This window comes from Stomoxys calcitrans, chromosome 4 (genome assembly GCF_963082655.1).
Source record: "Stomoxys calcitrans chromosome 4, idStoCalc2.1, whole genome shotgun sequence".
Classification (NCBI taxonomy): Eukaryota; Metazoa; Arthropoda; class Insecta; order Diptera; family Muscidae; genus Stomoxys; species Stomoxys calcitrans.
In genome coordinates, this window is record NC_081555.1 from 175,715,815 (window position 1) to 175,741,406 (window position 25,592).

At 36.3% G+C, this 25,592-nt stretch overlaps 1 protein-coding gene and 1 long non-coding RNA gene across 3 annotated transcripts in view; one reads left to right on the forward strand and one right to left on the reverse strand.

The window, feature by feature from the left end:
• Positions 1–25,592, reverse strand: part of LOC106085668 (rhophilin-2-A) — a 213,999-nt gene that overhangs the window by 26,189 nt on the left and 162,218 nt on the right. For both annotated transcript variants that reach the window (XM_059367708.1, XM_013250001.2), the window contains exons 2-3: positions 19,196–19,312; positions 18,946–19,073 (exon numbers count right to left, since the gene is read on the reverse strand). In XM_059367708.1, the coding sequence (XP_059223691.1) occupies positions 18,946–19,073; positions 19,196–19,312 (245 nt within the window). The remainder of the gene's footprint in view (positions 1–18,945; positions 19,074–19,195; positions 19,313–25,592) is intronic.
• On the forward strand, positions 7,810–14,870 carry LOC106085671 (uncharacterized). Its single transcript, XR_001221004.2, has 2 exons — positions 7,810–7,978; positions 14,300–14,870. It is a non-coding gene; the product is annotated as an uncharacterized LOC106085671 (long non-coding RNA).

Sequence of the window (25,592 nt, forward strand, 5' to 3'; positions counted from 1 at the left end):
CCCAAAAAGTAATTGCGGATTTTTTAAAAGAAAGTAAATGCATTTTTAATAAAACTTAGAATGAACTTTAATCAAATATACTTTTTTTGCACTTTTTTTCTAAAGCAAGCCAAAAATAACAGCTGATAACTGACAGAAGAAAGAATGTAATTACAGAGTCACAAGCTGTGAAAAAATTTGTCGACGCCGACTATATGAAAAATCCGCAATTACTTTTTGGGCAACCCAATACAAAGCGTTATTTAAACTTTTTTGGAGGTTTCCCTTCAAATTTCGCTTGGACAAGGGTAACAATATTTTCATTATTGTTCTATGTAAAAATATAAGCACAGTTAAACTTTTTTTCAATGTTTTCGTCAGTATACGAAGCCAGGCGCTCCTCCGCCTAGGCAGACTTTCTATTTGTGCAACACGGGACCTTAAGCTTAGATGTTTGTTTGTTATCAAATGCACTGAAATATATGCCATATAATAATTTTTAATTTTTGCAAATAATTGTCATTAATTGAGTTAAGTTTGTGTCTTAAGTCTTTCGTTTGCTGCTTACCCAATCCAACCTAGAAAAGAGGTTTTAAGAATACAAACATTTTTAATTTTCCCCCAATCTCTGCAATTCTAAACAATGATATTGCGAAATTTATTTTCTTAAATTGTCACAAGATTAAAACTTTTCTGCTTCTTTCGAGCTAGTGAGAGATTTTCAACCTCACAAAAATATATGGCATATCATGGTTATTAACACCATTCGCTTTAGAATCTAAATAAAGAAACTGAAATCAAAATTATCCATGAAAAAGGGTAACAATCAGGGAATTGGTGCCAATAAAACAGCCAGAAGCCATGGTGTATACAATGTCATGTTCCCCATTTTCTGTTTGGCAAAATCGTTCGGCAGCATTCTTAATGGAGCCAATCAATTGTTAACCCGCACACAAAAAGCAATCGTACGAAAAAAAATAGAATGTAAACCAAAAAAGAAAACTCCATGACAAAATATGACTGAATCAAAACAATTTCTCAGTGAATTTACACTCCAATGCATGGAGCAGAGCGAAAGACGGCACTAAGCCCACATATAAATCTTCAATTGCTGATGAACGCCGCCGCGGTGCTGACTGTAACAAAAATAATGGCAAAAAACAGCCTTTAGCCATTTATTACAACCAAAAAGCCCTAGATGGTGAAAAAGATGAAGATGATGGCAATGATGATGGCTCAATGAGCTGGCTGAGATCTTTTCCTTTTCCCTTTGGGTGACACTTTTTTCCTTTACTGTGTTTTCTTTGGTAGCCTCATTTCTTTATGCTTTTACCTGCAACCTTATGATGTGAATCCATTGATGCCATCAGCAAGAAACCTATTGTTAACTTTTTGAGTTTTTTTGAGTTGGTTTGTTTTATTTATTTATTTTTTTTGCAAAATTGTTGTCTCTGTTTACTTTTTATTCAGTGGCTTGATTTTTTTTATAACGCATTTAATGATTTGCGTGAAATTGTGGCAACGTATGTGGGTTAGGAGGCTAAAGTTTATGACATAAAAAACTCAACAGAAATCTTTTTATGTAAATGCATTACCTTTTTTTGTGGTAATAATAAAAAAATAAAGTAAAAATACTTAATACACCATAACGTGTGGAGATTAAACTGAAGAAAGGCAGACAGCTGAATTTTTGTTTTCATATATCGACATGCTTAAATTTATTTGCAGAGGCGTTGGCTTAATGACAACAACAATTACAAAGTCGATATTGATGTAAAATAAGATTTGTAAATTTCTCAAATCGGTATACAAATTCCCTACAGCTTATAGTAGTAGGGTCTTTTTTTTTCCTTCCGAAAAACTGCAAACTACATTTAAATTTTAATACAATAGATATATATATATTTTAAAACATCGCGATGCCCCCTATGAGCTGAACTGGAGAAGTTAAAGCATGCAAGTTCGGCCGTGTCGAATCTTCGGAACCCACCACTATGGATTATGCCAAAATTTTACACAAAATGAAGTTAGTAAAAGGTCAAAGTTGTAATTGGTTATCAGATTTTAGACCGATTTGGGCCGTTGGATAGAACGATTGTTGAAAGTTGTAATAGAACACAATGTTCAAAATTTCAGCTTAATCGAATAGTAATTGTAGCTTCTCATGGGCCGAAGAAGTCAAGTTGAAGTTTCCTCAAGAAGTCAAGTTGAAGTTTCCTCCGACCAATATGGCGATTTCGACGGACGGGCATGGCTAGGTAAGGTTAGGTTTAAGTGGCAGGTCGCCATCAGACTCCTTTAGACGTTTTCGTTCATTGTGGTATAACAGGAAAAGAGAACCGATGAACCATCCAGATCGCTTTCCAAACACCAACAACTTGCGAATGTTTACATCCGCTAAATCAGACAAGTACTCAAAGATATAAGAGTCTAAAGTGAAATACCTTCTGGCTGCCAGTGCGTGAAACACAAACAGCAAACGTGTTCTACAATCTCTCCTTCTCGACGTCCTCACAGCTTCTGCAAAAGTCGTTAGCTACCTTCAGTCTGTCAGTATGTAGTCGAAGACTGAAACACCTAGTCTCCAGCTTTACTCCGGTGGATGAGAGGCTAGCCACAATCCGCATAAAAGCCAAATTCTTCAACATCAGCCTTATTTGTGCCCATGCCCCGACGGAAGACAAAGACGACCAGACCAAGGATATTTTCTACGAGCGCCTAGAGAGAGAATATGACCGCTGCCCCGCCCATGATATTAAAATCGTTCTGGGAGATTTTAATGCGAAAATAGGGAAGGAAGACATTTTTGGTCCAACAGTCGGAAAGTTTAGCCTCCACGAGATAACGTCCAGTAATGGGTTGAGGCTGATAGATTTCGCCGCGGCAAAAAACATGGTAGTTAGTAGCACCAGATTTCAACATAAAAATATCCACAAAGCCACATGGCTGTCACCCGATCAAAACACGAGAAACCAAATTGATCACGTTGTGATAGATGGAAGGCATTCATCCAGCGTGTTAGGTGTACGATCGATGCGTGGAGCGAATATAGATTCGGATCATTACCTTGTTGCAGCAAAGGTTCGCACCCATTTGAACATGGCGAGGAAAGTACGATCTGACACTGCACGGAAGCTGGACATTGAAAAGCTGCAGACACAACAAATGGCAGCGGCATACTCCACTCGACTGACCCAACTGCTTGATGAAAGCACTCCTTGTTCCGATGATATAATGGCGCAGTGGCAAACTATTGCCCACTCCATAGAAAATGCCGCGATATCCGTATATGGGTACCGAAAGCCTCCTCCAAAAAACCCATGGTACGACCAAGAGTGTCGAGATGCTACTGAAGCCAAGAATGCGGCATATAGAGCAACCCTGCAATCAGTAGCAACGCGCCTGATGAAGGAGAGGTATCGGGAGAAAAGGAGAGAGGAGAAACGTCTATTCCGCAGAAAGAAAAAGGAAATGGAAAGACGTGAGTCAGAATGAAGTCCGGAAATTCTACCAAAGAATTATACACCAAACCGATGGCTTTGGGGCAGGCACATCCTCCTACAGAGACAAAGAAGGAAATCTGGTAACTGACACAGACAACATGCTGAGGATATGGAAAGAACATTTTACCCAACTGCTAGTGTCCGATGAAGAGGATACCGCAGAACCAATCCCTGATGATGGTATAGAATGTTTACCTCCTGGTCAGAATGAGGTCCAAGTAGCAGTAACCCGACTAAAGAACAACAAGGCAGCAGGAGCCGACGGGTTACCCGCTGAACTATTTAAGACCGGAGGCGATACGCTGATAAGGCGTATGCATCAGCTTATCTGCACAATCTGACTAGAAGAACGCATACCCGATGATTGAAACCTCAGCATACTATGTCCCGTACACAAGAAAGGAGACAAGACGGAATGTGCATACAAGATACTCTCGAGCGTACTGTGTGAAAGATTAAAACCTAAACTCAATGAGATAATTGGGCCCTATCAATGCGGCTTTAGACCAGGTAAATCCACCCTAGACCAGATATTCACACTGCGCCAAATCCTGGAAAAGACCCAAGAAGGACAAATCAACACCTACCACCTCTTTGTTGACTACAAAGCAGCCTTCGATACTCCTTTACGTTCAAAGGTATTTCAAGCCATGTCTGAGTTTGGTATCCCTGCAAAATTAATAAGATTCTGCAGGATCACGCTTGCTGATACGCGTTCCTCAGTAAGAATAGGAAAGAATCTCTCCGAACCATTTAATACCAAACGAGGTTTCAGACAAGGAGACAGCCTATCGTGTGATCTCTTTAATATCCTGCTGGAGAAGATTATACGAGATGCAGATGTGAATAGATATGGCACACTAATCACAAGAGAGCACATGCTACTCGCCTATGCCGACGATATCGATATCATAGGTCGGTCACCGGAAGTAGTAACTGCAGCCTTTGAAATAATCGAAAGAGAGTCAGTGAAAATGGGTCTGACAGTAAATGGAGATAAGACGAAATGGATGGTTTCCACTCCCAAAAAGCCTGGTACAACCGAGCAGATAAAGAACATGGAGAAAGTTGGGAACCACAAGTAACTTTATCTACCTCGGCACCGCCGTAACCGAAACGAATGACACCAGTTTTGAGATAAAGCGAAGAATAATACTGGCAAACAGATGCTACTTTGGACTAAGTAAGCAGTTTAAAAACAAGGCTACCTCTCGACAGACGAAGACTACACTTTACAAGACACTGATACTACCCGTGCTGTTTTATGGTTCTGAAGCATGGGTACTTGTGAAAGCAGATAAGGAAGTGCTTGGAGTATTTGAGAGAAAGATTCTTCGTAAAATATATGGATTGCGTTAACGGAGAATATAGGCGACGCATGAACCACGAGCTGTATGAGCTGTATGACAACGATAGCATAGTTACATGCATCAAAATACACCGGCTGCGTTGGCTAAGTTATATTGTCAGATTGGATGAAGAAGCTCCAGCAAAGAAGTCTTTTGAAGGCAAACACGGTGGTACACGCAAATCGGGAAGACCAAAAGCCCGATGGAAAGATCAAGTTGTGGGAGACACCTCGAAACTTGGTGTCAAAGATTTTAGAATGAGCGCAGAAGATCGAGGCGCTTGGAACGCTATTATACGTTCGGCTAGTGGAAAAAATATTCTGTCATAGCCAATTAAAGTAAAGTAAAGTGCTGAGTGCGGTTCAAATCGGTCTATAATCTGATGTAGCTCCCATATAAACCGATCTCCCGATTTGACTTCTTGAGCATTTCCAAGCCATAATTTTTGTCCGATTTGGCTGAAATTTTGCATGTGATGTTCCGTTATGACTTCTAACTACTGCACCAAGTACGGTCCGAATTGGTCTATATCCTGATATAAACCGATCTCCCGATTTGACTTCTTGAAACCTTACATGTCGCAATTTTAGTCCGATTTGGCTGAAATTTTGCATGTCGTCTTCTGTTATGATTTCCAACAACTGTGCCAAGTACGGTCCAAATCGGTCTATAACCTGCTATAGCTCCCATATAAACCGACCTACCAATTTGACTTCTTGAGCACTTCCAAGCCATAATTTCTGTCTGATTTGGCTGAAATTTTACAAGCGGTGTTTTGTTATGACTTCCAACAACTGTGGCAAGTGCGGTCCGAATCGGTCTATAACCTGATATAGCTCCCATATAAAGCGATCCCCCAATTTGATTTCTTGAGCCCTTACAAGCCGCAATTTTTGTTCGATTTGACTGAAATTTTGCATGTCTTCTTTCGTTATGATTTTCAACAACTGAGCCAAGTACGGTATGAATCGGTCTATAACCTGATATAGCTCCCACATAAACCGATCTCCCGATTTGACTTCTTGAAACCTTACAAGTCGCAATTTTAGTCCGATTTGACTGAAATTTTGCACATAGTGTTCCGTTAAAACTTTCAACAACTGTGTAAAATACGGTCCAAATCGGATTAGAACCTGATATAGCTTCATTATAAACCGATCTCCCGATTTGTTTTCTTGAGCCCTTAGAAGCCTCAATTTTTGTCCGATTTACCTGAAATTTTGCATATCGCCATCCGTTATGATTTTTAACAAATGTACTAAGTATGGTCCAAATCGGTCTATAACCTGATATAGCTCCAATATAAACCGATCCCCCAATTTGATTTCTTGAGCCCTTACAAGCCGCAGTTTTCGTCCGATTTGACTGAAATTTTGAATGTGATGTTCCGTTATAACTTCCAACTACTGTACCAAGTACTATCCGAATCGGTAGATAACCTGATATAGTTCCCATATAAACCGATCTTCCGATTTGACTTCTTGAAACCTTACAAGTCGCAATTTTTGTCCGATTTGGCTGAAATTTTGCATGTCGTCTTCCGTTATGATTTCCAAAAACTGTGCCAAGTATGGTTCAAATCGGTCTATAACCTGTTATAGCTCCCATATAAACCTACCTCCCGATTTGACCTCTTGAGCACTTCCAAGCCATAATTTTTGTCCGATTTGGCTGAAATTTTGCATGTAATGTTCTGTTATGACTTCAAACAACTATACTAAGTAACGGTCAAAATCGGTTTATAACCTGCTATAGCTCCCATATAAACCGATCTCCTGATTTGACTTCTTGAGTCCTTACAAACCGCAATCTTTGTCCAATTTGTCTGAAATTTTGCATGCGGTGTTCTGTTACGACTTCCAAAAACTGTGCAAAATAAGGTCTAAATCAGTCTGTAACCTGATATAGCTCCCATGTAAACCGGTCTCAATAAGGTCTAAATCAGTCTGTAACCTGATATAGCTCCCATGTAAACCGGTCTCTCGATCATCCTTGTTCGGTTCCACAGAAGCTTTAATGTTTGCTGGTTTGACAGAAGTTTGGTATGTAGAAAACATTATGCCCTTCAACAAAATTTATTTTATATGTATAAATTTTTTGTAGAATCCATCCACTACGGTTTTCCAAGATTTGGCCTGGCCGAACTTAGCACTTGTCTTAAGCTAAAAAAATTAAACATTTAAAGACGCTCCTACTTGTAAGGCTATTTTGCGTCTTAAACTACAGTTCACTGTTGTCTTCTCCCTAGGTCAATTTCCTAACTTTCAACGATATTTTGACCTCCATTTTAGATTCTTGTCCTTAAAAACAAGACGCAGAGTAAAGGATTTATTAACCTACCATTTAAAATAAAAAAATTCTTAATTTAAAGGATAATATTTTTCACCAAAGGTGATGCTTCCCTAAAAAGTTGGAAAATTGATCATCTTTAAATTAAATTTGCTTATCTTTTGCTAGAATCTTTAAAATTAGAAAAAAAATGTAATACTGTTTAAGGTCGCAGATCAATATTTCGAGGTATTACCAACGGAATGGGTAGATTAGTATGCGCCCCATCTTATGGTATAAAATTGTTAAACATTATTTTTCTACGGCGCCATCAAAATATTATTCCAAAGGCCTTTTCTCAACAAAATCTCTTTGCATGCCCAATATTTATTTCAAACGACATGCTATGAATTGAAATAAGATATGTCTTTGAATCTAATTAGTAATGAGACATGTGGCATCAACAACATCCTATTAAACAAATTGTCTTACGAGATGTTTATTTTTTGCTTAACAAATAAGATATTTTGTCAAGCCTTTTTCAACATTCAATCACGTCTCCCCTGTATATTTTTTTCAAAAAAAAAAAAACAACAAAATCAGCTATAATTTATTCAAATCTTTCCTCCTTGATACAAACTTCGTTGTATCTCACAATATAAAGATATTTGCAAAAAAAAAATAAATAAAATGTCGTTGTACTCGTGTTAATAGCCTCAATTATTTAATTACCATTATTTTGTCATTTCATTCGCATTAAAATTATATTTTGTTGCGATTTTGTTTTTTTTTGTGTACATCATTCCTCCTACGGCTGCCTGTACTTTTTCGTACTCCTTCTCATAATCGAAAAAAGTACCCTCCAATTAGTGGATATTTGTGAGTGATATGAATTGAAAAAAAAAAAAACAAAATAAGTAGGTTCTGGCTAATGACATATAAATTGTGGACAATAATGATAGCCATTGATGTGGTCATATACACCAACACCAGCATTGCCACACAGTTCTAGATGTTATCCCTGTTTCGTGTCTGTTTTGTTTTAGTTTTTGCTTTGTGCTAATGGCATCGAAGTTAGAATAAACGAAACCAACAAACAAACATCTAAACATGCCATAATAGCATGAAACATTTAAATGCTTGAATAATTACAATTTAATGCTAGAACTAAAGCAGGCTATGACGAATTCTGGTGACTAGTAGATGAGAATTTTGTTACGAAAACAGGAAAAACAAATAATTACAAAGTTTTTTTGGGATTAACTAATAAATATTTCTTCATAATGCAAAAACATAATTTCTGGTATTTTGTCAACATTTGCTCAAGCCAGTCATCATGGACAATACTCGTCATGGTCGCTATTTATTCATTTGAGGGTTTTGGGCCATCTCAAAATCAGCCACATGAAAATATCTTTAGAATAGCACCAGAGAAGCCACCATAGCACGATGCTTGAGTAAAACAATTGGAACCCTTACTGTTTCCAATCAACAGCATTACCCTCCTCTGAACAAGGTCTAAAAGCTCTAAGGATGATTTTGAAGTTTTACTCCATTTTCGGCCTAATGTAGCATAGATGGTAAAAACATCGAGTACTCACCGAAAAAATCGTTTTAATCACGAAATCAATTGAACTGATAAATTTTTTAATTGAAACAGCTTCAATCATGAATATGATTGAAAAATTATTCCAACAAAAAAATTGCATATTCTTAAAAAAAAAATGATTGAAATTTTCTATTAATATAGTAATTAATCCAATTAAAAAATTATTGAAATTTTTAATTATTTTTTTAATCCAATTAAAAAAATCATGGAAATTTTTTTTAAAGTTCCAATTAGTTTCTATATTTGATACAAAGATTTGTACCTGGAACATGAACATGAGGTGTTTGGGTAAAGGTCCGTGGCCACCCGTTTAAACAAAACTCGGCTAGAGGTTCCCTATAGCTGCTGTTGCTGTCGTTGGAGTATGTTATGAACTGAGGCCGCAGCCCTTGGCCGATGAAGGATTCAATCAAGTTAATCCGGAACATAGAATCGGCTTCCAATGTACTTTTATAGATTTGTGAAATTGCAGGACGTATGGGTCTTGAAATCTTCTTCCCTTTATATTGTAGGGGACAAGGTTGAATTTGCTAAGGAACCATACTTGAACATTTTTTAAGATTCGATTAACAAAATTATTGGGTCGATTAATTTTTTTAATTGATAATGACAAAATTTTCCAATACGAGTGTCTTGGGAGCGTTCTCAAACCAAAAAAAAAAAAAAAACAGCAATACGCAATATGTAGGCGGAATGGGTCAAGTTGAAGTTGAAGATATTTAGGAGTAGAGTACGAATTATAGTTGGGAACAAATGTCAAAGATGTTAGCCGATCAAGAGAATATGGATCTCAAATAAAAGGTCATTTGAAGTTGAGTGTTGGTCATTGGTATTAAACTAAACAACTAAAACAGGGTTAAGTTCGGCTGGGCTAAAGCATATATACCGTTCGGGAGATCGCTTTATATGGGAGTTATATCAAGCTATAGACCCATTCAAACCAAACTTACTACAGCCACCACGTACAGAACCACCCTACTTTCCACAACTCCGATACTACTAGGATGGAGATATATAGATTGTGGGTATCTGTCAGGTATTTGGCTCCAATTCCCATAGATGTTTGAGCATTACCATAGATATGCCGTGGGGACTCATAGCTTTCGATGGCTTGGATCTTCTTATGGCTTCGGATATATCTTCAGCATGAAATTGCTGTGGTTCCTCGTCGGATGGGAAATTTTTTGCCCTTGCTCCTTTTCATCTTGCCACTCAATGGGTGCTCGATAAACTGTCTACCAACATGGGTTGAACACGGTTCCGCGTCTGATATCTGATTTCCATTGAAGGTTATCTCGACTAATCTTGTGTTTCTAGGCAGTTGAGAGATTTAATTGTTGACCATAGTTATTTGACAACTGAGCCTGTATTGCAGATATGATCCAACAATTTTCCTTTGGAAACAATAACCAACCAGTCCTACCACCTCGAAAAACGAAAGTTTTAACCCACATTGGCGCCCCGGTAGCCGAGTTGGTAGCGTGCTTGGATTACCAGTCGTGGGTTCGATTCCCGCCAGAAGCCTTGGTCTGTCGCTATTGTGGTATCACAATGGACTTACGATTGTCTAAGTGAGTCTGTAAAGGACTACCACTCTTACCTAACCAAACCTAACCCACATCGAAAAATTACATTTAGTTAACTGGGAACAGTATTTGTGTTAGAAAAGGAATGACGAAGTGAGTATACCACTATTCTATAATGGAAGTTGTAGGAAGGTCACAAACAAATATTTAGGTCCTAATATTATTGTGATAGATGATACATGTTGTTGTTGTAGCCACATTTTCATGAGGAATTGGTGATCCTCATCAAGCTCCTGTAGGTGAGCAAGTTCGTTCCGGTCCAAAGGACTGATCGGCACGGGATTTAAAGGAGCCAACAACAAGCCTTGTCATATGATAAGATGTAAAAACCATAAACAATTTTATTTAAAAAAAAAAAAAAAATTCTCTTTCACCAGTAAATTCTTTATCTACAACATAAAAATTACTATAAAAAAAATCAAAAACTAAAAAAAAAGAAACATTCAGAATGAAATAGAAAAAGTTTTATGCCCCCATGATCTAAAGTAAAATGTTACGCTTGTTTGCCATTCGAATTCACTTGACCAGAACGTGAAAGGCAAAAAAACTGGCAAATTGTAGTTGATTTCGAATTCGAAATTCCTATTTACTAGAAATGTAATGCTGCTGTTGTTGTATTGTTAAAATTGTTGTGCATTTAGTAATTTGTTTTGTTTTTGATTTAAAATTTTCGTTTCAATAAAAAATAAAACAATAAAGAAAAACTATTGCTCTGACAAAACATTGACTGTAACCAAAACAAAAGGGAAACTGTTGTTGAAAAGGAAAAGGCTTGGCCTGCCTGACTTTTGAAAACAAAAACATATGAAAACTCATTTAACAATCCCAAATGTCTATGTGTTTGAATTTTACTGAAATTTGAGTTATTCTCATGTCAGAGTTAAAATTTGGAACAGCCAATTTATTAGTCATTTCGAAATATTGAGTCATGATTGTGCATTTGAATGTATTGGGTTGCCCAAAAAGTAATTGCGGATTTTTTGAAAGAAATTATTTTTTGAGAAAAGTAAATTTTTAATAAACTTAGAATGAACTTTAATCAAATATACTTTTTTACACTTTTTTTCTAAAGCAAGCTAAAAGTTACAGCTGATAACTGACAGAAGAAAGAATGCAATTACAGAGTCACAAGCTGTAACTATATGAAAAATCCGCAATTACTTTTTGGGCAACCCAATATATTCCAAAGTTTTATTAACTAATGTTTGGTCTTGACAAATTTTTGTTTTTTTAAACAAAAAATAGTTAAAATATAAAGGAAATTTAGGAATTAGTAAAAGTGTGCTAAGTTCGGCCGGGCCGAATCTTATATACCCTCTACCATGGATCGCATTTGTCGAGCTCTTTCCACAGTATCTCTTTTTTTAGACAAATAAAGGATAAACGAAAAGAATTGCTATGATATTGGAACAATATCAAGCTATGGTTCATTTCGGACCATACATAATTGAATTGAATATTGGAGACCATAGTAGAAGACAGCCAAATCTAGTAAGAATTGCGCACTTTAGGGGCTGAAGAAGTAAAATAGGGAGATCGGTTTATATGGGAGCTGTATTAGGCTATAAACCGATTCATACCATATTCGACACGTATCTTAAAGGTGATGAGAGAAGCCATTGCACAAAATTTCAGGCAAATCGGATAATACTTACGCCCTTTAGAGGCTCAAAAAGTCAAGACCCCAGATCGGTTTATATGGCAGCTATATCAGGTTATGGACCGATTTCAACTATTCTTAGCACAGTTGTTAAAAGTCATAACAAAAAACGTCATGCAAAATTTCAGCCAAATCGGATATGAATTGCTCCCTGCAGAGGCTCAAGAAGTCAAGATCCCAGATCGGTTAATATGGCAGCTATATCAAAACGTGGACCGATATAGCCCATTTACAATCCCATCTGACCTACACTTATAAGAAGTATTTGTGCACAATTTCAAGCGGCTAGCTTTACTCCTTCGAAAGTTAGCGTGCTTTCGACAGACGTACGGACATGGCTAGATCGACTTAAAATTTTATTACGATCAAAAATATATATATATATACGAGGAGTTACAAACAGCATGACGAAATTAGTATACCCCCATCCTATGGTGAAGGGTATACAAATTTGAATTTTACCTACGTTTGTAAGTATTTTTATACCCACCACCGTAGGATAGGGGGTATATTCATTTAGTCATTCCGTTTGCAACACATCGATAAATCAATTTCCGACCCTACAAAGTATATATATTTCGGATCGTCGTAAAATTCTAAGACGTTTTAACGATGTCCTTGTGTCTGTCCATCTATCCGACTGTCCGTCCATCTGTTGTAATCACTCTGCAGCCTTCGAAAAATTGAGATATTGAGCTGAAACTTGGCACAGATACGTATTTTTGATGCACGCGGGTTAAGTTCTTGAACGGGCCAAATCGGACCATGTTTGGATATAGGTGCTATATGGACCGATTTTCCGATAAAGGGTCTAATGCCCATAAGTGCTTTATTTTTCATCCGATTTCGCTGAAATTTGAAACAGTGAGTAGTTTTAGGCCTCCCGACATCTGACCCAAATATGGTCCATATCGGACTATATTTAGATATAGCTGCCATATAAACCGATCTCCCGATAAAGGGTCTGAAGCTCCTAAAAAACTTTATTTTTTATCCGATTTCGCTGAAATTTAAAACAGTGAGTAGTAGGCCACCCGCCATCCGAACCAAATATGGTTCAGATCGGACTGTATTAAGATATAGCTGTCATATAGACCCATATGCCGGTTATGGGTTTGAAGCTCATAGAAGCTTTATTTATTACCCGATTTTGTTGAAATTCGAAATACAAAATTCAACAGTTACTTATATTAAGTTGCCCAAAAAGTAATTGCGGATTTTTTAAAAGAAAGTAAATGCATTTTTAATAAAACTTAGAATGAACTTTAATCAAATATACTTTTTTTACACTTTTTTTCTAAAGCAAGCTAAAAGTAACAGCTGATAACTGACAGAAGAAAGAATGCAATTACAGAGTCACAAGCTGTGAAAAAATTTGTGAACGCCGACTATATGAAAAATCCGCAATTACTTTTTAGGCAACCCAATATTTATTAGACCACTCAATGTCCGTGCTGAATTTGTGTCCATAAGTTATCCAATTTTCAAGGAATTGTGACGATATACCCGAGGTGGTGGGTATTCAAAGTTCGGCCCGGCCGAACTTAATGGCTTTTTACTTGTTGACATTATTTCTTTTAAACAAATATTTAAATGTTGTTGTAATAAATAATAATTTCAAATGAATAGGAGTGATTAATCAGACATTCGAGAGAGATCAAAAAATCTAAAATATGAAATTTTGTTTGGGGTCCAAACATTAGCAACACCTGCTCATTTGTCTGGGGGGACTAAAACCCTTTGAGAAACACAAAAATGAGCGAACTTTGACAAATACAACGTAGATTTTAAAATTCTGAGAATTGCTTAGACCACCCCCCACAGGCCTGTCTTTGCTTATGGTTCTAAAACTTCCCAAGTCGCCCGCCCGAGTTTCAAAGCCCGTCAAAAGACTTAAGAGACAAACTTCTGCTTCAAAAGTATTTTATAACAAGGCATATATTTCAATATAATAAGGCAAAATATTTCACATATATCGCACAGCTGATAACTGACAGAAGAAAGAATGCAATTACAGAGTCACAAGCTGTGAAAAAATTTGTCAACGCCGACTATATGAAAAATCCGCAATTACTTCTTGGGCAACCCATTATTAAAATTTATTAACTGCTCATATAAATAGGCCTAATGCAGTAATATGCTCTCTCTCTCTCTCTCTTGGCCTGACACCAAGTCGTTAGATCGAAACAAGTTTCAATAAGAAAAACACTTCCTTGTGGGTAAACTTCTAACATCTCTGCCGGTGCTGTTAGCCCGGAAAACTAACATAAATTTTCTTTTCGTTACCAGGGTTAATTAAATGTTTCGTTTGTTGTTTTTTTTTTAAACCCTGTCTTTGTTTCCAGCAAACTATTTAAAACAATTACATTGAACATAAATTTAAAGCCTTTGGGAAAGCCATTGCATGTCTGTGGAACATTCGCCAGGAAAGCGATGCACATCTGAGAGAATGGAAAACAAACATCAGCCCAGAACCAAGAACTTTCTTTGACTCTGAAACAAAGACAGAAAAAGAGCCACAAAATGTTGTTTGCCTTAAAACATGATCGTTGGTCTGTTGGTGTCCTCCAAGGTAAAAAAAAAACGAACGCAAACAGCCAGCAAGGCATTGACTTAAATCAATCGCTAACTTAAAATCTTAATGGTTAACAGGAAGAAGAAGTCACCTTTTGCAGTGTCCATATGGGAAGAGAAGAAAATAGCCCTGTTACGTTGAACATAAAAAGGAATGGAAATATAAAACCCAACATAAAATGCATGCAGTAAAGGTTATTTTTATTGAGAGATACATATGTACATGTTTATGTTTATTAAAAAAAGAAAAAGGCATTGACATTCATTGTCCAACTGGGATTGCTTTAATGCTGTCATATTTTGAAATATGCTCTTTAATAAATAGCCAGGCATTCGCATAAACATATTTTGATTTAACAAATATTTGCATGACTTACAAAATGGGATGGGAAAAAAATAAACATTTTTAAAGACGGTTTTGAAACTTCACCACACACAATGTGGTTTAGTGTTTCCCGAACATCCCATTACGGCACAAATCAGAGGGAAACTAACTTCTTACAATATCAATTGAGTGCTGCTCGATTCAAATTTAAGCTCAATGATAAGGGCACCATCTGTTTTATGCCGAGTCCGAAAGGCTTGTCACCTGAAAAGTGACACCTCTTTGTTGAGAAGTTGTACATGGCTGAAATACTCATAAATGTTGGCAGCATTTGGTGAGGGGATAACCACTGATGAAAAATGTTTGAAGGTGTTCTCGCCGGCAGGATTTGAACCCGGGCGGTTGGATGCGTTAGGCGGGCTTGCTAACCTATGCACCACGGTGGCTCCCTACACACTAAGTTTCCCCAGACACTAAGATCTCGGAGATACATGGAGCGATTAAGGGGAATTTTTTCCTTCCATTCCTATACCAAAAACACAAATCTAAAATTCTAACTTGAGGTGAGACTCTGGGATGCCGCCACAACCCTAAAAACGCACAAAGCGGCCATGTATTCTGAGTAGATAATATGAGACCTGAATAAGCCACATAAAATAGTAGATTATGAATCTGACATTCAAAATTAAAGACAAGTCTCTGCGGCTGCCTCTCCCTGAAAAAATGAAATGTAGGCCGATCAAAACATTTTGCGGCCGCCCCCCGACGCCGGGATTTGAACCCGGGCGTTTGGATGCGTTAAGCGGGCATCCTAACCTATGCACCACAGTGGCTCCCCACACACTAAGTTTCCCCAGACACTAGGATCTCGAAGATACATCATGAAGCGATTAAGGGAAATTTTTTCCTTCCATTCCTTTACCAAAAACACAAATCTGAAATTCAAACTTGGGGCGAGACTCTGGGATGCCGCCACAACCCTAAAAACGCACAAAGCGGCCATGTATTCTGAGTAGATATTATGAGACTCGAATAAGCTACATACGAGAGTAGAATATGAATCTGACATCCAAATTTAGAGCTAAGTCTCTGCTGCCTCACCCTGAAAAAATGAAATGTAGGCCGATTAGAACATTTTGCGGCACCAATGATAAGCATTTGGGAGAAGAGTAAGAATTTTACAAAAAAAAAAAAAACAAGTAAAAACACATTAAGTTTGGCCGTGGCGAACTATTGATACCCATCGCCATAAAAAATTATTATAACACTACTATATATATTAATATCCAAATATACTCCGATCGTAATCATATTTGGTTTAGGTGGCGAGAAGCTTTATACAAGTAACAGTTCGAAATTTCCGCGAAATCAGGTAATAAGTGCGCCGTCTATGTGATTAAGCCCGAATTCGAATAATCGATCTATATGACAGCTATATCTTAATATGGTCCGATCTGGATCATATTTGGGTTGGATGTCGGGAGTCTTAAAGCACCTCACTGTTTCAAATTTCAGCAAAATCGGAGAATAAATGCGCCTTATATGGTCTTTAGGCCCTAAAGCTAAGGATTGGTCGCTATGGCAGCTATAACTAAATATAGCCCGATCTGGATCATATTCGGGACAAATGTTGGAAGTCTTAATACAACTCACTGTTCCAAATTTCAGCGAAGTTGGGTAATAAATGTGCCTGTTATAAGCCTTAGACCCAAAATCGGCAGATCGGTCTATATGACAGTTATGTTTAAATATGTTCCAATCTGGACCGTTTTTGGTTTGCATGTCGGCGGGCCTAATAAAACTCACTATGCCAAATTTTAGCAAAATCGGTTAATAAATGCGCCTGTTTGGTTTGGATATCGGCGGGTCTAATAAAAGTTACTATGCCAAATTTCAGCGAAATCGGTTAATAAATGTGCCCTTTTATATGCTTAAGACCCTAGAACGGCCTATATGGCAGCAATATGTAAATATGGTCCGATGTCGAGGCCGCTAGTGCAACTCACTCTTTAAAAGTTCAACAAAATAGGAGAATAAATAAATAATGAATTTTATGGTCTTTAGACCCTAAAGCTGAGCATCGGTCTCTATTTTGGGAGTCTTGATACAACTCACTGTTTCAAATTTCAGCAACGTCGGGTAATAAATACGCCTGTTATTAGCCTAAGACCCAAAATCGGCAAATCAGTCTATAAGGCAGCTATATACAAATATGTTCCGAACTGGAACATTTTCGGTTCAGATATTGGCAGGCCTAATATAACTCTCTGTGCCAAATTTCAGTGAAATCGGGTAATAAATGCACCTGTTACAGGATTAAGACCCTAAATCGCCGGATCGGTCTATATGGCACCTATATCCAGATATAGTCCGATGTGGTCCATTCAAGAACTTTACGTGCAAAATTTCAGCCAATACGAATTTTAATTGCGCCACCTAGAGGCTCAAGAAATCAAATCAGGCGATCGGTTTATATGAGAGCTATAACAGGTTATGGTCCTATTTGAACCATACTTGGCGGCTATATCAGGTTATGAGCCGATTTCGACCACACTAGGCACAGTTGTCCTCCAATTTATAGCCGAGTCAGAACGGTAAGCCGCAGAGCGACACTTTTTTGGGGGAAGTTTTTACTTGGCATAGTATCTCACAAATGTCGCATTAGGATAGGATAACCACCGCTGACATTTAGCTTGAAGTTTTGGCCCGGATTTGAACCCAGGCGGTCAGCGTCATAGGCGGAAATGCTAAAATCTACGCAACGGTGGCCTGCCATAGTATTATTGCAAAAGTATTTGCGCATTTCAAGTGACTAGCTTTATTTCTTTGCAACTTATCGTGCTTTTGATGGATGGGCAGACGGATGGACATGGCTAGATTGACTTAACATGAGGTCCAAGACCAATATTTCGATGTGTTACAAATTAGTATAACCCCATCCTATGGTAAAGGGTATACAAATTAAGATATTAAGCTAAAACTTGGTGCAAAAAATTTTTTCTCCATAGGAAGGTTAAAAAGATTATCTATATTTGATATAGTTTCAAGATAGATAGATCTTCGAAAAGACTTTTCTAATCGATTTCGGTGAAATATAGAATAATTCCAAAAGCGTCAACATTCGGGTTTACCACCCACCCATAATTTTTATCCATCTATGGTCTATACGCTTTAATGCTGACCCACAAGAGAATAATTATTAGTCTAGTAAACGAATATACGTTTGCGGCTATCGAAACACTTTTGCAGTTAAAGAGTTTTCGGTTTCACACCAAAGGAAGGGTACGTTTACCGTAGGCGAAGTTGCTAAAAGGTTTACAATACACAAAGATGATTACATTCGTTAATACAACGTTTATGGCTAATATTTGATATGTTGAAGCGATAATAACAACAAAAGAAAAACCTTGTAACAAAAGCATTTTGTTTCTCGTATAAATGTCTCAAAGGTTTTACTTCTTTTGTGTGTAGGTGCCAAATAGACCAATCGGTCGTTTAGACATTTTGAGCTAATTTAGGGCGTATTTGTTATACGATTTTGCTGAAATTTGGAACAGGATTGTATTGGACCTCTTGACACCTGTGCTTGTTATAGTTCATATTGGTTGATATGGAGATGTAGCTGTCTTATAAACCATTATCCCGATTTAACATTTTGATATAATCTTAGGCGTATAAGGTTCTTCTACACCCATCCAAATAAGGTGCAAATCGGAAGATATATACTGTCATATGGACAAGTTTCCAATATAACTTCTAGAGGTCATAAACACTTTTTTTCGGACTAGTTTGCTTTACTACCTAAATTCCCGCGCTTAGCTTAATTTTAATAAAGCAGCTGCTAATAATATAAAAATATAAATATAAAAATAATACGAGTTGTTATTTTTACTTTGTTTCGCAAAAGAGCTTTGACGTGATTTAATCAAAAGTTGAACAAAATATTCCAGCAATTAAAACTTGGCCACCATGCTTTGTTAAATTCCCTTTCGATACTTCATTATGAATCATTTTGAGTGCTTTTATTTTTCCCCCAAATGATGCTGAAAATGTTTTCTTTGTGTTGCCTTATATTTTTTGATTTTTACTCACCTATTGTTCTGATAAACCTCCACCGATGAGTTCAACTCAGCCAATTGTTCTTTTAATAATTGTAAATTGGAATTGACAAAACTCAATTCCAGAGCGACTGTATCACGTAATTTACGATTTGTGGTTGCCTGTTGTTGGGCGATTCGATTTAAGGAAATCGCATGGGAAGGGGAAAATGAAAGAGAAAATGGAATACAAAAAAGGCATAAGTGATTCATTCGTATGGTATAATTGGCGTTTAATTCCTTACCTTAAATAGGTTTTCAGCACCGGCTCTTAATCGTAACTCTTTATTGATTTCCTGATTCAATTTACAGCGACGTGTTTGTAATTTACCACGGCAGGTGGCAGCACGAGGATCGGAGCCCTGTAAAACACACACAAAAAAACAGAGGAAGAGGTATTAAGTAAAAGTTTCAGGAGGAAAAAAGGTTTAAGTAGAACTATATAAAAATTTAAGAAACGGAAATGAGATAATTGGGAGGCATAAAAGTAAATTTAGAAAATATTAAGAGAATGTGGGTAACTTATGGTTAGGCTTATAAGTTTAGTTTTTTGCTTTTATAAAAAATAAATATCATGATTAACCTCAAACATCTGTTGAAATATTGGAAAAAAAAATTATCCTCTTAAAAAGGCTGGTTTTTTCACTTTTAATCCATCCATGTACATTTTTTAAGTTGCAAATTTAATATAATTTTTTTTTTATAAAATGCTCATCTCTCAATTATTAAAACGCAATTTCTATCGCATTTAGTTGTTTTCTCTTCCCTCTCCCTCCATTTGTCTTCTTCAATGTCAAACAAGATTTTAAACAAATGTTTGTTCAAAACAAAAGACTTAAGCAACAAACTTGAATTGCATTCATATCATTTAAATAACAATGATTTGAGTATCTTTGGAATGCGCATTATGTATGAAATTATTAAAAATTGATCAAAGACAAGATAAGAAGGTGTTTTTTGTATCAGACAAAGACACCCAATAAATAAACGCAAAACATTGCCCAATCATTAGCTATTATTTCGTTGGTTTTTGGTAAAAGACAAATTTTATTTACAATTTTGGGCAAGTTAAACATTTGTATTTATTTTTTGATAGGGTAAGGTGGAAGGGTCTGCTATTTTAACGTTATTTTTGGCAACATTTGTATTTTGATATTTTGAAATTGCATTGAGTTGAGAAGAAAAAACAAAGATAGTTGCAAAACAATTTTTCAAATTAAATTTTACAACAATTTATTAACATAAAAGTAATACAAGCCATTGGTGAAAGGCAAAAGTATGGGGAGGGGGGTGGCTATATAATATCATACACCCCCGAGTCTACGCACTACTTTTAATACATGGAACCTATGTTGAAATCTAGTCAGACTTTAATTTTGCACATTAATTGAAATATTGAATAGAACCTTGTAAGATTTTGTTACGATAGCACCAATATTGTGGCTACTACAGCCTTAAAGGGCCGTATCGAATGAAAGATATATGGGAGCTATATCCAAATCTAGACCGACTTTGGGGCAATTTACCATGCGTACTAGGACTTCTAATAAAATGTAAATTTTATAAAGATCGATCCAAAATTTTGGCTTCTAAATCCTTAAAAGGCTGAAGACATATATGGGAGCTATATCTAAATCTAAACCGACCTTTATGAAATTGTCCGGGTATTTACCGGTAGTATCAGTGTCTTGTATAGTGTAATCTTCGTCTGTCGAGAGGTGGCCTTGTTTCTAAACTGCTTACTTAGTCCAGTAGTAGCAACAGTTTGCCAGTATTATTCTTCGCTTAATCTCAAAACTGGTGTCATTTGTTTCGGTTAGGGCGGTGCCGAGGTAGATAAAGTTACTGACTATCTCAAAGTTGTGGTTCCCAACTTTCTCCATTTTCATCATCTGCTCGATTGTGCAAGGCTTTTTGGGAGTTGAAACCATCCATTTCGTCTTATCTCCATTTACTGCCAGACCCATTTCGATTCTTTCACAGACCCATTTCGATTCTTTTACTGACTCTCTTTCGATTCTTTCAAAGGCTGCAGTTACTACTTCCGGTGACCAACCTATGATATCGATGTCGTCGGCATAGGCGAGGTAGCATGTGTTCTCTTGTGATTAGTGAGCCACATCTATTCACATCTGCATTTGCAAGCGTTGCTCGTTAGTAAGTCTATTCATGATGAAATGTCAAAGCATACTGAGCATCTTTCTCTTTGACACCATGTCTGAAATCCCACGTGATCTGTCAAATACTAATGCATGAAAATCCTAACCTCAAAAAAATCACCCTTTATAATCTTCTCCAGCAGGATATTAAAGAGATCACACGATAGGCTGTCTTCTTGTCTGAAACCTCGTTTGGTATTAAATGGTTCGGAGAGTTTCTTTCCTATTCTTACTGAGGAACGCGTATCTGCAAGTGTCATCCTGCAGAGTCTTATTAATTTTGCAGGGATACCAAACTCAGACATGGCTTAAAATACCATTGAAAGTAAAGGAGTATCGAAGGCGGCTTTGTAGTCAACAAAGTCTCGGGTCTTTTCCACGATTTGGAGCAGTGTGAATATCTGGTACCAGGTCTAAAGCCGCATTGATAGGGCCCAATTATCTCATTTTAGGTTTTAATCTTTCACACAGTACGCTCGAGAGTATCTTGGGGGAACAGACTTATTCCTCTGTAGTTGGCACATTCCGTCTTGTCTCCTTTCTTGTGTACGTGACATAGTATGCTGAGGTTCCAATCATCGGGTATGCGTTCTTCTAGCCAGATTGCGCAGATAAGCTGATGCATACGCCTTATCAGCGTGTCGCCTCCGGTCTTAAATAGTTCAGCGGGTAACCCGTTGGCTCCTGCTGCCTTGTTGTTCTTTAGTCGGGTCACTGCAACTTGGACCTCATTCTGAATAGGAGGTGTAAACATTCTATACCATTATCAGGGATTGGTTCTGCGCTATCCTCTTCGCCGCCAACGTCGGACACTAGCAGTTGGGTAAACTGTTCTTTCCATATCCTCAGCATGTTATCTGTGTCAGTTACCAGAATTCCTTCTTTGTCTCTGCAGGAGGATGTGCCTGCAGCAAAGCCATGGTTTTGATGTTTAATTCTTTGGTAGAGTTTCCGGACTTCATTCTGACTCCTGTACATCTCAATTCGCTCACACTCACGACTTTCCATTTCCTTTTCCTTTCTGCGGAATAGACGTTTCTCCTGATACCTCTCCTTCATCTGGCGCGTTGCTATTGATTGCAGGGTTGCTCTATATGCCGCATTCTTGGGTTTCAGTAGCATCTCGACACTCTGGGTCGTACCAGGGGTTTCTTGAAGGAAGCTTCCGGTATCCAAGTACGGATTTCGCGGCATGTCAATTAAAACATGCGAAATTTTTAAAGATCGGACCAAAATTGCGCCGACTACGATCTTCCAAGAGCCAGAACTTCTCTACCAAGTGGTTTCGCTAAGAGGCCGCCGTTCGGACTTGGCATAAAAAACGACGCCTATTTTCATTGAACTCAAACTTCTATGAAGAAAAGATTTTACGATTCTTTTAAACAAAATTTTGTATAATTGTCTTTAACGAAAAAATTTAAGTGACATTAGGAAAAATTTCAAGAAATTTTCACTAAGACAATTTTTCCCAAAATTTTCTCTAAATGCAATGTTTTACAAAAATTTCTCTAAAGACAAAATTTCACGAAATTTTCTCTAAAGACAAAATTTCACGAAATTTTCTCTAAAGACAAAATTTCACGAAATTTTCTCTAAAGACAAAATTTCACGAAATTTTCTCTAAAGACAAAATTTCACGAAATTTTCTCTAAAGACAAAATTTCATGAAATTTTCTCTAAAGACAAAATTTCACGAAATTTTCTCTAAAGACAAAATTTCACGAAATTTTCTCTAAAGACAAAATTTCACAAAATTTTCTCTAAAGACAAAATTTCACGAAATTTTCTCCAATGACAAAATTTCACTAAATTTTCTCTAAAGACAAAATTTCACTAAATTTTCTCTAAAGACAAAATTTCACTAAATTTTCTCTAAAGACAAAATTTCATGAAATTTTCTCTAAAGACAAAATTTCACTAAATTTTCTCTTAAGACAAAATTTCACGAAATTTTCTCTCAAGACAAAATTTCACGAAATTTTCTCTAAAGACAAAATTTCACGAAATTTTCTCTAAAGACAAAATTTCACGAAATTTTCTCTAAAGACAAAATTTCACGAAATTTTCTCCAAAAAAAAATTTACGAAATTTTCTCCAAAGACAAAATTTCACGAAATTTTCTCTAAAGACAAAATTTCACTAAATTTTCTCTAAAGACAAAATCTCACGAAATTTTCTCTAAAGACAAAATCTCACGAAATTTTCTCTAAAGACAAAATTTCACGAAATTTTCTCTAAAGACAAAATTTTACGAAATTTTCTCTAAAGACAAAATTTCACGAAATTTTCTCTAAAGACAAAATTTCACAAAATTTTCTCTAAAGACAAAATTTCACGAAATTTTCTCCAATGACAAAATTTCACTAAATTTTCTCTAAAGACAAAATTTCACTAAATTTTCTCTAAAGACAAAATTTCACTAAATTTTCTCTAAAGACAAAATTTCATGAAATTTTCTCTAAAGACAAAATTTCACTAAATTTTCTCTTAAGACAAAATTTCACGAAATTTTCTCTCAAGACAAAATTTCACGAAATTTTCTCTAAAGACAAAATTTCACGAAATTTTCTCTAAAGACAAAATTTCACGAAATTTTCTCTAAAGACAAAATTTCACGAAATTTTCTCCAAAAAAAAATTTACGAAATTTTCTCCAAAGACAAAATTTCACGAAATTTTCTCTAAAGACAAAATTTCACGAAATTTTCTCTAAAGACAAAATTTCACTAAATTTTCTCTAAAGACAAAATCTCACGAAATTTTCTCTAAAGACAAAATCTCACGAAATTTTCTCTAAAGACAAAATTTCACGAAATTTTCTCTAAAGACAAAATTTTACGAAATTTTCTCTCAAGACAAAATTTCACGAAATTTTCTCTAAAGACAAAATTTCACGAAATTTTCTCTAAAGACAAAATTTCACGAAATTTTCTCTAACGACAAAATTTCACGAAATTTTCTCTAAAGACAAAATTTCACGAAATTTTCTCTAAAGACAAAATTTCACGAAATTTTCTCTAAAGACAAAATTTCACGAAATTTTCTCTAAAGACAAAATTTCACAAAATTTTCTCTAAAGACAAAATTTCACGAAATTTTCTCTAAAGACAAAATTTCACGAAATTTTCTCTATAGACAAAATTTCACGAAATTTTCTCTAAAGACAAAATTTCACGAAATCTTTCGAATTGGACTAAAATTGCAATTAAATTGTCATTTGTAAACCGATTCCCATGAAATTTTGCACGAGGGATTTTTTACAAGTCTCGACATTATTATTGATTGTCATTGATATCGGGTCAGATTTAGATATAGCTCCCATGTATATGTTCGTCCGTTTCGGACTAGTATTGTAATAATTTGGTCATATGTTTACCGAGTCACGCGAAAATTGGCACAAAGAATTCCTTTATGACTCCTGGTATTAGTATTGAATTTAACTGAAATCGGTTCAGATATATATATGTATATTTTCGTCCGATTTTGAATAATACTCAATAATTTAGTAATTTGTTAACCGATCTTCACAAAATTTGGCACGAAGGTTTCTCCTATAACTCCTCTGATGAGTGATGAATTTCATTGAAATTTGTTTAGTTTTTGATATAGCAAACCCACTTAGTCGACTTAGCCCATCCTTACTGGTTATTTTTAGAACCTGAATGGACTCAGTAGTTTAGACCAAAAATATGGGTAGAAGCTTTTCACTTTCTATCGCATGAAAAAGCACAGTGAACGGGACTGGTTTCGGCTAGTTCTATATCAAACTATGCTCTATATGAAAATCCACCATTGGATCGCTTTTGAGCGATTTATTTGTATTTGATATGTTTATAGAGACGTCTCATCCATCCATTATTCTAAAAGGAAAAAATCGAATAAATCATCCACCTTCTATGAGTCTGGGATCTTAAATCGGTTTATATGACACAAGATATGAACCACATTTCATATGAACACGAAGATGTACGGTACACCGTCCTTGCCAACTCATGTTTGAAATTTGTTTCAATATGTTTCAAACGGAAAAATACAATGAATATACCCCCATCTTATAGTGGCGGTTATAGAAATGCAAGCAATAACACGAGCCAATGATGATATGTACTGGTTATCTAGATAGTTTTTTTCCTGACAATAATTTCAAGCTAATTTGCACCCTCTATTATGATAAGCTCTAAATGGATGTTGGTGTGGAATTGTACTAGATATACAAAAATTCGATGATAAGATAACAAGAAGAAAAAATTCACATGAGAAAGGTAAAAATATGTGGTAGTGACGAAAGAAAACAAGGAAGTAGAGAGTGATCTACTAGGCCGATTGATGCGAATTTTAGCTACAAATACAAATTTTGCCCATGAACATTCCACTAAGGAACAGGGGCAAACTTCTCACATATCAATGAGCGTAGTTCGGTTCAAGTTTTAAGCTCGATTTTTACAGTCGAGTCCGAACGGCGCGCCGCAGTGCGACACCTCTTT